This window comes from Vigna unguiculata, chromosome 4, assembly GCF_037176805.1.
Source record: "Vigna unguiculata cultivar grain cowpea cultivar isolate G323 ecotype 2 chromosome 4, ASM3717680v1, whole genome shotgun sequence".
NCBI classification, from domain to species: domain Eukaryota; kingdom Viridiplantae; phylum Streptophyta; class Magnoliopsida; order Fabales; family Fabaceae; genus Vigna; species Vigna unguiculata.
In genome coordinates, this window is record NC_140795.1 from 30489616 (window position 1) to 30505454 (window position 15839).

The 15839-nt window shown below is 34.7% G+C and overlaps 1 protein-coding gene across 2 annotated transcripts; it reads right to left on the bottom strand.

Annotated features, from left to right (window-relative positions):
* Positions 1-2432: 2432 nt before the first annotated feature.
* On the bottom strand, positions 2433-7527 carry LOC114182382 (ALG6, ALG8 glycosyltransferase family). Of its 2 annotated transcripts, XM_028069255.2 has the most exons (6): positions 7046-7525; positions 6206-6389; positions 5981-6088; positions 5194-5355; positions 3108-3360; positions 2433-3006 (listed from the first exon to the last, which is right to left on the bottom strand). In XM_028069255.2, exons 1-6 carry the CDS (start codon positions 7435-7437, stop codon positions 2558-2560), a joined length of 1548 nt encoding a protein of 515 aa, XP_027925056.1. In that variant the 5' UTR covers positions 7438-7525; the 3' UTR covers positions 2433-2557. The 2 variants fall into 2 exon arrangements, with proteins under 2 accessions (XP_027925056.1, XP_027925057.1); XM_028069256.2 differs by lacking the exon at positions 5194-5355 and having other exon boundaries at positions 7046-7527.
* Positions 7528-15839: the final 8312 nt, after the last annotated feature.

The following is a 15839-nucleotide window of genomic DNA, read 5'->3' on the forward strand; positions in this document are numbered from 1 at the left end:
TAATGTTTGGATGTCGTGATTGGTTGTATTGGTTGTATGGTCATTTTAGTCCTCAGGAGAAAGGTTATGACAAGTAAGTCTAGTGTTATGCATTTACTAGAGACCTTCATTTGAAACTATCCTTATACTCTCTATTAGACTTTTAGACTCATAAAGGATGAAGTCTAGGTGGTGAAGAGCGAAGAAAGTTCATATAGCAGGTTTTAGGGTCACGGATCCCTTTTCTTTTAGGCTATAAGTGAACTCACCTTATCATGAGAGGAAGGAACCATGTACAATTACTAGATTGTAACATGTAATGATCTCATTTTACATGACAAGACAAAATTCTAAAGTCTGAGTGAATGCATAAATCCAAATATTTAGAACTAGTTTATATATATATATATATATATATATATATATATATATATATATATATATACATGGGTCTTGTTCTATGATATGTGAAGTCTTAGTTGCTAATTTGGTTTGTTATATCATTGTTATAGGTATTTATGCAATAATTGTTTATGTATACTTAAGTTATCATTAGCTTACCTTCCTTTATTTGTTGGGTGTTTGTGTTTTTTTTGCAATGATTGTTTTTGTGGCGTGAGCAGGCAATGTTGCAGGTGAAGGTGATACTAGCCAATAGGTTTTAGAGTTGTGCTTGAAGTCCTTTGTTTGGATTAAATGTATATATAAACATGAATATGGTGTAGTTATTTAGTGTTGTGTGGTATGAAGGTATGTGATGACTTGTGTACTTTGAAAAACTTTAAATTTTGGAGGACTCTAACTACATTATATTTATATGTTTATGTATTTTTGTTTCATCCATATGACCAAGGTTGCTCAATACTTCAATTGTAGGAACCAAGATAGTAGTAGTATTATATTTTCTTGGATTTTTACACACTCCCTCTAATTTTGGAACTTTAAAAGCAAATTTGATCGGTGTATTAGTGTACTAATCTTCATAAGATGATTCGTGCTCAGGTTTATTTGCTCTTCTTCACCTTTGGTAAGTTACACCTAGACATGATAAGTTCCACATGAAATTCAACGAGTGTAAGGTGTTTTTTCTTACTATCTCTATGGATTATAGCATGGTCTCTTGAAGGCACCTCACCGGTCTAAATTGTAGCCAGGATTGACATGACTTGTTAAGCCTAGAGAAGAGAGCTTTCACTCAAATTGGAATAAAGCTTAAGATTATACACAACATATATCCCATCAAGGGTCGACATAAGGCGCATGAGAATATGTGTTGGCGTAAAACAACCTTAGAGTGCCCTACAAGAGATTTTTAAAATTGGATAGATACTTGATATTCTTGATAAATGTAAAGATTAAAACATTTCTTACAATACAAAATAAAATAAGCTTATAGAAATTCATAAATTTATACTTGATTGCTTAACTCATAAATGTTTTTTTAATTACGTAATCTAAAATACATTTATGGATTTTCAGATTTTATAATTAAAAAATATATTATAAATTACGTAGTCTGGAATATGTTTTCGGATTATGTAATTTAAAATTCATTTCTACTTTCCATGATTTAGAAATGTATTTTGGATTGTATTAAATAATATATTTTCATAATACTTCATAGATGTATCCATATTGTACAATTCAAAATCTGAATTTTATGCTATCTATAATATACTTTTAGATCTAAAATTCACTTTTTATTTTGAGATTGCACAATTCGAAAAATTATGCAATCTAGAATGTTTATAACCTATGAATAATTTGAACATTTCCTAGATCTACATAGGTGTAGAAACAAGGCAGAAAGGTGCCAAAAGAAATCCCTCTTGTTTTAACATACTCAAATCAAACCAGTCGATCCAGCCACTAACTAAATTGCGACCAAAATATCCAAAATTTTGGTCTTATAAGGAAGTAAACTATTTCCCTAAGTTTCAACAGAGTGCAACCAAAAGCAAATCTTAAGTATATATGTATGTGAATAAAATGTAACTTAAATATCTTATCTTCAATCATAATTTAAAAATTTGCTCTCCACTTGATCATGCAATTCAATTCGCGATTCACTAGTTCAATGAGTAACTTGTCAATCTAATACATTAACCAAGTCGATGAACAACATTAATTTTAAGAACTCTATCCAAGACAAGAACTGGTTGCCTTCCAAAATAAATAAGGTAGCTTTAGCAACTTTGCCCTTCCCTTTTACAAATGATCAATTGTTTACTGAAGTATGAATTGAAAATGTAAATGTTTATTTTGTTCTTTTTATAGACTTTTAGTTTTCCAGCAAATGGTACTTTAATCAACTTACTCTCACGCCGACCATGAAAAGGTATATTCGTTGCACCAACAAAAGCTGAGAAAACATACACAGAAAAAAGAACAAAATGAAACCAGAAGGCAGGGAAAACTAAAGTGTTAAAATTATGAAATCATTAGGGTTGAGGTTAACAAAGGTCAAACTCTCAATCAATTCACTTTCTGAAAAACATTGCTGAAAAGTATCAAACATGCACCTCCAAATCCAACTGCCTAACAAGAGCAATACATCTAACTTAAAAAATGAAACATGTCAAATGAGCTTCTTTTCTATTTCTTCTAATTTGACAGGTTTATTTAACAGCCACTGCTTTATATTGCAGGCTAGAGTTACAAGAACAAACTGAGAGAAGCACAGATTCATAATTATTGCTTCAAAAAGGAAAGGATACTTCTCAGGAGGATGCATGGTCAAGTAAACTATGTGAAGAACAAAATAGCAGCATAAAATAAAGAACATGGTTGCTGAGCCCAGATAACTACTAAGGTAATTAGTCTCTCTCACTTTGTGTTGAACAGGTGCATTGAGTATCAGGATAAAGAGGGCAAGCAAAGCCAAATATGCAACAACCAAGTTATCTCGACATATCAGAGGAAACATGGAGAGCATGGCGAATTGTGTGAACCACTTGAAAATAAAAGGCTCTTCAACAGCCAGCAGGGTTGCTGGAAGCAGAGGCAGCAAAATAGACTTCTCATGCACTGTGAGGGCAAAAAGGTGAACAGACAATTTCTCATAAGGTTTTTCTTAATAATTTTTTTTTCATAACTCTGGAATATGAAAGAAAAGAAATACTACCAACCTTGAAAAGAAAACAAGTAAAACGAGAAAGAACTATTCAGCAACGCATAAAGGAAACCTCGATAGCTGGGAGACTTTATTTGCTGAATCATTGAAGGAAGACAGGTTATAACTGTTGCAGTGAAGCTGATAAGCTTCAGGGAATCTGTTGTGAATAATCTTTTCCACTTGATCAGAACAGAAGAGGCACACCAAAAGTTGGCCACGTAATCCTCAAATATTCCCCTTTCAAATGGAGCAAGACGTGAGAGGACCTGTGTTACATGTGCCACATGCCAATAACAAGAGTCCATTATAAGGATCGGAAAATAGTTGAAAAGGCATCTCTGTTGCTTCATGTAATGTATAGGTTTAAACTTGTACTACGGCCACATCTACTTTGATATCCCTCATACTTTAGACCTATTGCTATTACCTCATTTAATGCTTCACATTCCTAGCTTTGGTTGCAAACTTTCACTTCGCCAAATTCATCTATGAATATCATACTTGGCTAAAGATTAATTTTTAATCTTCATATCCCAAAACCGTAGTATGTGGAACTTTTACAAAGCAACACGTTTTAATTATACAATGCCAAACCATAAACATAACACGGATGTGAATAATTTGTAGAAAAGAAATTATTGTTTTTAAACATGCAGTTAGTGGTTGCATGTTTTCTAATATCAAAGACAACATTGTTTAATTTGCAAACATGCTGTTTAATGATGGTTAAACTATCTCTGGACAATGATTTTTAAACTTTCAGTGCATCTACATACATTGATGATAAGATTCAAGAGAAATACAAAGCAGGAAGATCAGGAATCCTCCAGAGAGCACTCAAAGAAATACTAAAAAAACTCAAAGGAGAGATTTAATAATCGAGTGTAATGAAGACACCACTTAAAAAAGTAGAGGCACAAACAACAAGGAAGAAAGAAAAACTATCATGTGGTTCCTATTCTGAAAAAGTTTCACATGCATAGGTAGCTGCAGAAAATTCTGGCATTTTGCTCTAATTAAATAGACTTCAAACCACGTTTAACTCATTCTTCCGGATCCACAACATTAAAAAGAGAAGAAAATCACAGGGAGGACTAACAATGGTATCATCAACGGTCTAGCAGACTCAACACAAAGAGGACGATAAGTAGCTTCCCAACTCCTATGATATACCTTACACAACATTGAAGACATAGACAGATATGATCTCTGCATTTTAGGATTAAAAGCTGAGTGTTGAGATTACAATCCAAATATGTCATAGATCTGCTCCTTTATTTGAAACATTCACCAAATGACGTTAGTACTTCATCTGTGATCCAGAATGCATGGAAACATCCCTTCTAATAGACATATTCAAGGCTCGTGTTACTTGCTAGTAACCAATGTCCAACTTTTCTGTTACTTGCTTAGTAACCAATGTCCCAATGTCCCAATTTGGACGGCATTATTAAAACCAAGACAACTTTTAATTAGTATACTGGTTACTGACTACTCAGCAGATAGGACAAAGGATGCATAGCATTACCAAATTACTAAATCGTAAACATCTAAAGAATTTTAAATGAAAATTAGGAAACAAAATAATTATTTAGGATAATTCTTTGATTCCACAAGTGGCACACAGGCCACAACGATGTAGCATAATCAGGAATAAGCACACTTAAGGTTAAGATCAAATGTTCCAACGTGATAGATAGGATAACATGTCCAGACAGTCAAGATTGTGTCCAACAAATAAATTATGCATTTCTATATCCACATCGAAAAACATTCAGACAGCACAGACATTAAATCAATTTACAGTAGCCTTGAAGATGAAACCCAATCATGACACATTAAGTACAGCCGAGCCAGATTTCGCACAGGTAGGACGGAAACATAAGCAAAAGGCAGGAGGGACATAAATATCTTTTTACTACAAAACGCTCTACCAATTTCTGGACAATCAAATGAAAATTAAATGAAAGTAAACATTATGAAATCTTTGGTCATGCGAAACAAGACAGTAAAAGTAATATTATCGACTTCCATGCAATATGAAACAAAATTAAAAGAATACAAATGCACTTGGAACCAGGCAATGACAACATTGTTACCTCTAAAACAGATTGTGTTGAATATAGATAAGGCCACCATACAGCTGCAAATGTTCCTAAAACCACCAACCCCAGTTTCAAAACCTCAACAATTGGATGTTTCCGCCTAAGGGATTTGCCTAGTAGATGGCTGAAAAATGCAGGTGCAAAATATGCACTCATCTGGAAAAAAATGAAATGCATAAAATAATTACCAATCACTGAAGAAGAGTACACCAAAAGCATGATACCAGATGCAATTATCACTACTTTAGATATAGTACACTCTGTTCTCAGCTTAAAAACGAGCACAACAACCTAATCCATTAGGTCCATTCGCCCTTTTTATGACAACTATATGGTTTTATCAACTAAGGATCATATTCATCAACACAACCAAAAAATTATTGTCACTTTGTGACTTATCATTGACACAAGGCATTAGCAAAGTCACAATGTCATTAAATTGACACGGTAAAATATTTAGAAATTTCATTTGGTTTGAACTAGTGTATAGGCTGATAAGTATATCAGCAATTCAGGGCATGCAAATTAATTAATAAATTATAAGAATCAACCAAGAAAAAAATAATAATCTGCAGAATACAACCAATTGACATTCAATTTAACACCGACTCCAAAAGTAATACAAGAAAAGAGGAAAATCCATACTATCACAATATAAGCACATGTGCAAAATTTGAATACTATCGGGTGAGGTTGAGTTACCACATATTACTCCATAGACTATGTAAAAATAGCTTAAAGAAAAAAGAAAAACAAATGGACAATGATGAAGGAGACTAACCTGTTTATGATTTAGAGCTAGACAATAAAGAACGGAACCCACCAAATCTTTCCCAGAGAGGATAGCAGCAACAGCTCCAATAGTAAAGCCCAAGCTGATGCAGTTGAACTGAAAGACAACAAAATTCAATATTCAAAATTACCGCACTACAAAACCAGTGACTGAAAAATATGCAAAGAATCAAAGGGATTGAACAAGAACGATAGAAGAATTTTCTTTTGAAACCTGAAAATGACCATGATCAATTAAGATCAAACAAGGGCTTAGCAATAGTGCCGCAGTGTGCCAACCTAATTCACTTTTACGGCTCCTAGAAGATTGATTGTAATGAACAACAATAAAATACAAGACAGCCGGAAAGAATATCAGGGCATCGGATGATAACACTGTCCACCTCATAAGTAGTTTTCTGCAGAAGTAAGCACAGCTTCAAAATTGAATAATGATAATATCAAAGTTAAACTTCCCACTACTCAGCAACAAATTGAAAGTAAGAAAATTGTAGCCATCAATAGAATTATAAATACTAATAAGTGGGTTTCGACCTATTTCATTCCTATAAAATCAATTTTTCATTCATTTATATATAATAATTTGGTAGTTATCGTGGGATCTCCAACATATAGACTTTCATTTTTGATCCCTGAAAATTTTGTCCCAATGAGGAAACCTTAAACTATTCAAACTCTTTCCGCATTCTGCTACCCTCACTTGACATAAACGAGTATGAACGAACAAATACAAAAGCTATATGCAGTTCCTTAAGTACTTCCAGTGTTATTCTCCCAAGAGAATTCGTGTTTCACCTCAATAAACTACGTTGATATTTAATCCAAAACCCTAATTATGCAGAACACCGAAGTGACCCACCAATTCAGATTGGAAAATAGGACCAAAAGAACCCAATGAACAAGATCTAATTTTTTCCCTGTACCTAATTCAAAGACTGAATTCTAAACATGATTTGAATTGATGGGTACATCTCAAATTGCAATGACCTAAATACCATTTTGCACTAAATTGGAATTAAAAAAAAAAAAAAAAAAGAGAAGGTAAAATGCTCACCCAAGATAGGACTCATGACCTCTGGAAGTGAAAAGAGAAACGGAATCAGGATGGAAGAAACGTAGAAAACGGCCATGAATGAAACTTTGGTATGCAGTCAAAGGCGGGTAGTCAAGTCCCCAATAGCTCAGATCATTGCTGGAGCTGTTTCTATACCATTCCTTCACTGGAAGATTAGTGGTAATCTCCATCCAATGCCTCTGAGCCTCGTAATCCCCAAACTTTGGAGGGTTAGCAGCACCAGAGTAAGGGTGCAGTGACACTGCCACACGAACCAACAATGCAAACAACCCAATAGTGATGAATACTGTTGGAGTTCCATTCTGAATCAACCACCACCAACAATCACAATCATCACTTGCACTATCCCTAACCTTCTTTGCCTTCCCCATTGCAGAAAATCAACTGGGTTCCATTCACAGAGATCTTCTTTTTCTTGATTAAAACCAAAGCAAAAGAAAATGCCATAGCAGACCCTTTGCTTTTTATTTACCAAACTCAACTATTTTACGAAGAAAACATCTTCCCCGGATTTTTCTTTTAAAATATGTTTACAAATATTTAATAATTAAAATAAATATTTCGAAAATTAAAATTATCTATTTAGTTAATGTATTTTTTTAAGATTATTAATATATATTTATATATATACATATATATATATATATATATATATATATATTTATAACTATTTAAGAATGATTCTCCCCTTTTCCTAAAACACAGAAAAAGAATAAATTATTTAAATCATTTGAAAACGATAAATATAATTATCAACTAGTGTTTTGTAATTTAGTCTGTGATATAAATTGTTATTATCAATTATAATAGATAAAAAAATTTAATTAATAAAAAATTAAAGAAATAAATAAATATTTAAATAATACATTAGAACTACAAAAATATTTGCAAATTTGAAGTAATAGTTATAAAGGTTATTAATTACAATTTAAGTAATTATTAAGTATTTTTTATATATATCTTGTTAATAAAATTTTAATTTGAAAAAAAAAACTAGATTTACAATTGTTAAATGTAATAGACTTCAACCCATTTTGTATTTTCTTAGGCATGAACACATGAGTCTATTCATATTAGAATTCATCCTACACATCTTTCATTTTAACATAGTATATGGAGTCAGGATAATCGTAACATTCTACTTTTAATAAATTATATTATTTACTTTATTTTTATTCTAAATATAGAGTTAGAAAATTGTGTATTTTTATTAATGTTTTGTATTATATTTAAATATAAAAAAATAAATCAAGTAATTTTTAAAAAACATTAAGAATAAGTAAGATAAAATTAAGAATAAATGACGACAATAATAAATATATATATATATATATATATATATATATATATATATATATATTACTAAAAAGATAAGTTACTAATATATAAATATATAGGTTAAAAAAGATCTTCTAATCTTAAATTTAAGAGATAAGAAAGGATAAAGAAAAAAATAAATAAGTAAAAAGAAGAAGATGACAGGAAAGTGCAAAAGTAAAGAGGGAAGAGTGATTAGGTAAGAAAAAAAAGAAAGATATAAGGTTTATCTCTTCATTAATGAAGAGAATTTTTGCACTAATTACATGTTATCATAAGTGTGCACATGGTTTGCTTATAAAAGAATGAAGTGGAAGAGAAAAAGAAAAGAAAAAGAAAGAAGATAAGGAGATAAAAAGGAATATTATGCACTTAAGGCAAATGTGATCTTACAATTAATATCATATATTCTCCTCTCTAGTTTTATTTCTGTGGTTCCAACTAAGGTTCATCTTGATAACCTCGTTTTCTTTATGGGTCAGTATTTCCAGCTCACGAATCTGCTTCTAGAGCTGCAATGCTCATCTATTGAGTGCCGATATCTTTCGCTAGCATCTGTCAAGGTAAAGGAAGCTATAACTTTTAAATGTTTTTCGAATCATATGACTATTTTGGGTTTTTAAATCGCATTTTATCTGTTGAATGGTGCTTGTGATTTTGTGAACTTGAACTGGATGTGGTTTGGCATTACTTTCTTGGCTTGCATGCACGAATAGTGGAGGAAATCTGATCTTCTCGCCCAAGCAAGTGGGTCTCGCCTAAGCAAGAGTATTAGAAACCCTCCCAAGTTCTTGCGCATGTTGTCGCTCAAGCGACGAGCTCCAGTTTTGAGCGAGAAGTCCATCTCGCTTAGGCGAGGAGGTCTCGCCTAAGCGAGAAAACATGAAAGCCCCGCAATTCCACTGCTTGAACTCTCACCTAGGCGAAAGGAGCTCGCCTAAGCGAGAGAACCTCTCTCGCCTGAGCGAGTGCTTCCCCACCTGAGCGAGATCTGTACAAGGATGTGCTCTAGTGTTGTTGTCTTATATGTTTTGCATGATTGATTGGGTTACCCTATTTAAAGCATGAAGTGTGTGAATAAACATGTATTGTATGATTTATGGGCTGAAATTGATGAGCTTGGTATGAATATGTGTGATGTGATCCTAACAAGGCTTATAGCTTGGGCCAACGCCTAGGCCCAAATCATGCTCAAGGTCCAATCCATGGCCTACATGCATCTCAATCCCAAAGCCCACCAAGAGGCCCAATAACAAGGGGCATGCTCAAAAAGATCCAATTGGGCTTCATCCAAGATGGCCCAAACCCACATGGGCTTGTCGCATTATTTTTATGGGCCAAAGAAATCACCAAGACTTGAAGAAGTGCATCAAAGCCCAATAAAATAGATTTTAAATTGGGCCAATGTTTGGACTTTGCTTTCAATAATGGTGTAAGACATAAAAATAGGTGTTACATGTACAAATGGGCTCGACCCACTAAGAGTCTCCCATAGGCTGTGACTTCCTCATGGATCATGCATCCCAGGGAGCCAAGTCCACACTCCACCCATGCGCCTCCTTCATCCAAGGGCTAAGAGAGTGTCTTCTTTTCCAATTCTTCATCCAAAGTGATGTGATCCCAATAAGGTTTATAGCATTGGGCCAACACCTAGGCCTATTCATTTTAATTTCTTTTATTTTCTTTTATTTTAATTAAATAAAATTTGTTTAATTGAGCTTGTTTTGCTAAATGCAGCTTATTTTCCAAAGCTGCCAAATCTCGAAGACATGGATTTGGGCCTGCGGCCCAATTCTTCATCACATCCATGTTATCTACGCCGTCATCATAACAGCCCACCTTTCTTTTGCTATCCCATGTGTACAAATGTTTTTCTCGGATGGGTCAACCACAATGGCATCTCGTGCAGCACATTATGCATGATGGTGGTGTGGAAAGAAGAGCATCTGCCAAATGATTGGAGCATGGAGAAGCTGCGACAAGCATCAATCGCGTCTTGTATCACAAATTGGGCTTCCAGCCCAATTCCTTCAAAGCTTTCAGCAGCTTAATGTTTTCTGCACACCACCATAATACTTTGAAGCCATAATCTTTCCTTTATTGGGCTTGAGCACCATGATAGCGTTTCTTCATCTTCACGCGTGCAAACCCTCGGCACCATGTTAGGGTTTTGTTTGCGTCAACCTGCGTTTCATCAGCTCACCCAAACCCTAGATTAAGTTTTTACCTCTTAGGGTTTCCGAAACCAGTGAGATTCGAGCCTAAACACCATACACGAACCATTCCGCTGCGTTTTCCCTCGCTTTCTGCGAGATTCAATCGGTAGAACACCGATTGAGAGAGGTTTCCGGCGACTACCGCGACGGAGGAGCCTTATCAAGTGGTATTCAGAGCCACTCAGTTCTCGGCATCGCAAGATAAGCTTCTTATCTCTGCTTGTTTTTCTTCAAATGTTTGATTTCGTCTTGTTCTATATTCGATTGCGTCTTTCCTAATTTGTTACTTTCGTGCTTAATCTGTGCTGGACTTTTGTGCTGAAATTGATTCATTAATATTGTTCAGATTACCTTGAATCAATAACTATGATGTTGAAATGTTTAGCTCGCTCATTCTGTCGCTGAATGCATGTCCGTTAGGGTTTAATTTCAGTTTTGCTTCCTTAGCTTTAAAATTTTATCATCTCATGTTTTGTCTTCGGTAATGTTTCGTTGCTTGATATGTCACTGATTCCATAGAGTTGTCCCTAATTTTTGTGTGCTGTTTCAATTGTAAAATGTGCGTCTAGTATCTCAATTTGTGTTTTGTGGTGTTCTTTAATTGCTATTAGATAATTGGCAATTTTTCTGCAGTGTATGCTTCTAGCTGTTCCTAGTTTTACTCGTGCCTTATTTTTTTTTCATTGTTCTTGTGTTGTTTCTGCCATTCATGTGCTTGCCAAGGATTGTGCTGGCCAAAACTGTCATGTTTCCACTGCTTTGATGATACATCTGCTCTGTTCAGATCGTTTCAGTGGAATTCTAGTTGGTTTTGGTCCACACATAGGCTGTGTTTTTGCTCTTTTGATTGCTTTGTTGCTGTTTGAACTCCATTGCTGGCCTAATTTTTTTTTTGCTTGAATTTGAGCGCTGCATCAGTCAATGTGAGCATTCACGGGCTTCCTGTTTCCTTCTGCAATACAGATTTACTTTGCTCAATTCATGTCCAGATTTTCCACATATTGCTTGGTCATTGGAATCTGAATTCAACACTGCAATTAGTGTCTATTTGCTTTGAATACAAGTACTTTGTTTTCATTTTTTTTGTCTAGTGCTGGTTTAGTTTGTCTAGATCTCTCAAATGTTGCATATCTTACTTGGCCATGTGTGTTTAGATTTGCTTGCTTTTGAATCTGCCTTGTTCAGATCTTGTTCTTACAAGTTGCATCAGTTGGCCTTATTTTGATTCTCCTTGTTGCTTGACTGAATTGTGGAGTGAACATTGGATTCACAGTGAAACATTGCGTTCAATATCAGTTGCTTTGAACCAACAGTTTTTCAATTCTGTTTCAATCAGTTTGTATTCATAGTGCAACTGTTTCATTTGGTTTGAATCACAGCGTCAGTGTTGTTTGCATCCAGTTTTAATGCCTATATCAGTTTCAGTGGTTTCCATATTTTCACTGACTCTTGCTCCATTAATCTCTTCATGTTTTAGATTCAGCTATACCATGTAATTTGTTGAGTTGCAACTGCTATTTTCTCCGAATTTGATAATTGAAATTACTACTTGTTGTTGTGTCATAAATTCAGTTCTGCTATATCATTTGTATTGCAGTTCTGTGTGGCAAGCTTCTCTTATCAGATTTTTCACTGCACTAGCCAAGCATACTCTGGTTGCCTATTGTTGTGTCTTGTTTCTTTGTTTCCTTTTTGTTTCTTTCAATTTTTTTAGTTGAATCATTTGCTTTCCATAGTCATATGTATCTGGTTGAGTTGATTTGGGATATATTGTTGTGAAATTTTTTGTGAAAGAAAGAGCATCCCATGTGACCTTGGACTCAAAAACAAAAATCAGTGAACAGAATTGATAGCTGCAACATCTGGAAAAATAGAAATTGATTACTGAATCAAGCACTTTGAGTTCAAAACAGAAAGAAAGAAAGAAACGAGGTTAATTCACAACAGTATGTGTCACTTTCCATGTCAACTATGTTTGCATATGTTATATTCTTGATTCAACTTGTTTTGAGTCTTTGTTTGAGTTTGGTTTTATTCATCTTATTCTAGACACATTCCTTAGGATCCTTTTGTGTGCCACCTTTAATTCTTAGCTTGTTTCTTGCTTGTCTTCTTGGATTATTCCATTCAGTTTGTCATTTAATCTTTCACTTGATGTTGTCCACTTCTTCCATTTGAGCTTTTATTGCTTTCTGCTTTGTTATTCTTATGTGGAAGATTGTGCATGCTCTTGGTTCACTTTGCTTCCAACTCACTGTTTTGGAAATCTTTGTAGGTAAAGCCTCTTCTGGAAGGTGGTGTGGTGAGTGAACCTGTTGGGAGGTACATTGCCGAGAGACTTGAGGAGTGAGCTGGGACTTCAAAGGAGTGCATCACGAGAGAGTCATAGGAGTGAGCTGGGATAAAGTCCAACACTAGACTGAGAGGAACAATAGCTAGCACACTGCAACAAGAAGCATAGTTCTTTTTGTCTTATTTCTGTTTTGATATCATGGACTTTTGGGTTGTAAATTTTTTCTTTCAGATTTCAGTTTTTGTTTCATTTGGCTTAGGTGGGAAAATGCTTTAGAGCAATCCCAACCTAGCTCGGTTTATAATAGTTTAAGCGTGTTTAGTGTGAGGTACAAGGGGTTCCAAAGGCCACTTGTATCTTCACTTAGGTTTTTCGTCTAGTTTATGTTTTTCAGTTTTTCCAATTTCAGTCTTTATGTTTTCAGCTTTTATGCCCTGTGTTTCAATGTCCAGGTTCTGTTTTGCATGCTTTGGTTGTATTTCTGTTTTAGGTCCCGTGATATCTAGGTGCCATTTGTTTTACACTTAGTTGACCTTCTTTTGGTCTTTAAGTTTTCATTCTTTTCACACACTTTGTCAATTTGTTTTTTTCACCCATCTGTTTCATTTGTATTTTTATTGAGAAATTTTGTGAAAGCATTTTAGAGATCTCTGGCTAGGAAAGACTTGGTTCCTAAGCTTGTCCATGTGACTCACCTCCCTTTCCTGGGAGTATCTCTAGAACTTTTTTCCACTACTTTCTCTTTAGAAATTCATCAACTTTGTGAAAAATTGTTTTTGTGAAAAGTGTTTCAAAATGAGTTTATCTTCTTCTAGCCGTGTGCATTTAGGTAGGCATAGTAGTGTGCATTTAGATAGGCATTATAGTCATGAGTTGCATCATAGCATTCATAGTGGCATTCCATTCTTTGGGGAAGATATAAGACCAATATCATTTAAAGATTGGATGTGGGACACTGAAAAATTGGTGCAACCTTTGTTTAGTAAATATAGTCATATAGACATTCTTAGGCATGTTACATCTAGATTTGTAGGACGTGCATTTGATTAGTGGCAAGAGAGACAATATCTAGTGAAAAAGGGGAGAACATCCTGCATCAATACATTTTATGAATTAAAAACATGCATGTGGAAACATTTTATACCCCCTTCATTTAGGATCACTAAAGCACAACAAGTTAAGATAGAAGACTTTATTGACATTGGGGATGCATTCATCCAAAACATTGATAAGTTTTCTAGACTAGAAAAAGATTTTAAGCATAATTTAGACTTGCTCTTGAGTGAACAAAGAAAGAGAGAAAAATACAAGAGAGAGCAAGCTAAACATCAAAAGCTTCGAGAGTTTGAAAAGAAGAGAGAAAAAGAAGAGTTTGAGATGTTTTGTGCTCAACGAGAACAAGAGAAAAGAGAGATAAATGAGAAGAAAAAAAAGAGAGGAAGAAGAATAGGCTAAAGAGGAGAGTCTAAGAAAAGCAAAAGAAGAGAATGAGAGAAAAGAATTAGAGGAAAGAGAGAAAATAAAACAAGAGAGCAATCTTGCAAAACAATCACAAGTGGTAGAGTTAAAGTGTATTTCAAAAGAGCGAACAGAACTCTGTGTTAGGGATTTGGTGATAAATTCTTCACCAATTCCTTACATGAAGATCCCATTTTCAAAGGGCGTTTTCCCATCTTTAACCTCTACTCACTTTTCCATTAAATCTTTTGTTTTGTTTTCTTTTCAAAATTTTTGTTCTCCATCTCATTTCTTTATTTCATCCTCTTCAAATTGTTTTGCCAAAACACACTTTGATATTAAAATTCTTTTCAAAAATCATCTTAGTCAAAGTGTGAAACATTTCTTTTGTGAAGTGGGCTTAATACCATCTTTTTCAATCTTCAAAGGCCCATTTTCACAAATTTTCCATCCAATTTTACTGCATGGTCTTTATGATTTTAATTCTATTTTATTTGATGACTATTGCAGATTTATTTTTGATCTTGGTGGTACTATTATTTTGGTTGCTGTGAGCCTTTAATAACCCTCTAGATCTGAGGACAGATCCTTTTCAAGGGGGAGGGGATGATGTGATCCCAATAAGGCTTATAGCATTGGGCCAACGCCTAGGCCTATTCATTTTAATTTCTTTTATTTTCTTTTATTTTAATTAAATAAAATTTGTTTAATTGAGCTTGTTTTGCTAAATGCAGCTTATTTTCCAAAGCTGCCAAATCTCGAAGGGAGCCAAGTCCACACTCCACCCATGCGCCTCCTTCATCCAAGGGCTAAGAAAGTGTCTTCTTTTCCAATTCTTCATCCAAAGGCTAGGAAGATGCCTCCTTCTCAAAGCCACCATCCAAGGGTGATGATTAAAGCTTCTCCTCCAAGCTTGATCTAAGGGCCAAGAATTAGTCTAGCTTTTAGGCTCTAATATAAAAGCCAAAAGTAAACCATTTGTACATTTTTACTCTTGAATTTTGCAATAGAAGCATAGTGTTGAGAGTACTCCATCCTATTGCATTTGAGAGTCTCTTTTGCTAGAGGATTGAATCATCTCCTCTAGCCACCTTCCCCTAGCTTTCTCTTAAGCTAAACCTTCAAACACCTTAGTCCGAACCAATGCTTAGCAAGAGCCTTGAACACTTGTTTCCACTCCCTTCCATGGATCACGTCTACTTCAAGAAGCTTTCATCCATTCCGCACCAAGAGCTCCACCAATGCGTATGAAACATGGTTAGATGGTTGGTTGTATATTGGCATGAGATTGATATGCATGATAAATCTATGGTTGGTTGGTGAGACATGGCTATGGTATGAGTTGGACGTAATTCCATGAACCTCTTGGTGAGATCTCATGGTGGTGCCTTGTGTGATGGACGTAATTCCATGAACCTCTTGGTGAAATCTCATGGTGGTGCCTCATGTAATGGACGTATTTCCACGAACCTCTTAGTAAGACTTCATG

Bases quoted from the DNA above. Each gene is read 5' to 3' on its own strand.
- LOC114182382 (XM_028069255.2), bottom strand. From the start codon at position 7,437: ATGGGGAAGGCAAAGAAGGTTAGGGATAGTGCAAGTGATGATTGTGAT. The intron at 5,356-5,980 runs GTTAGTCTCCTT...ATTTTTTTCCAG, and splicing joins TAGCTCTAAATCATAAACAG to ATGAGTGCATATTTTGCACC. The intron at 3,007-3,107 runs GTTGGTAGTATT...TTGCCCTCACAG, and splicing joins TTACTTGTTTTCTTTTCAAG to TGCATGAGAAGTCTATTTTG.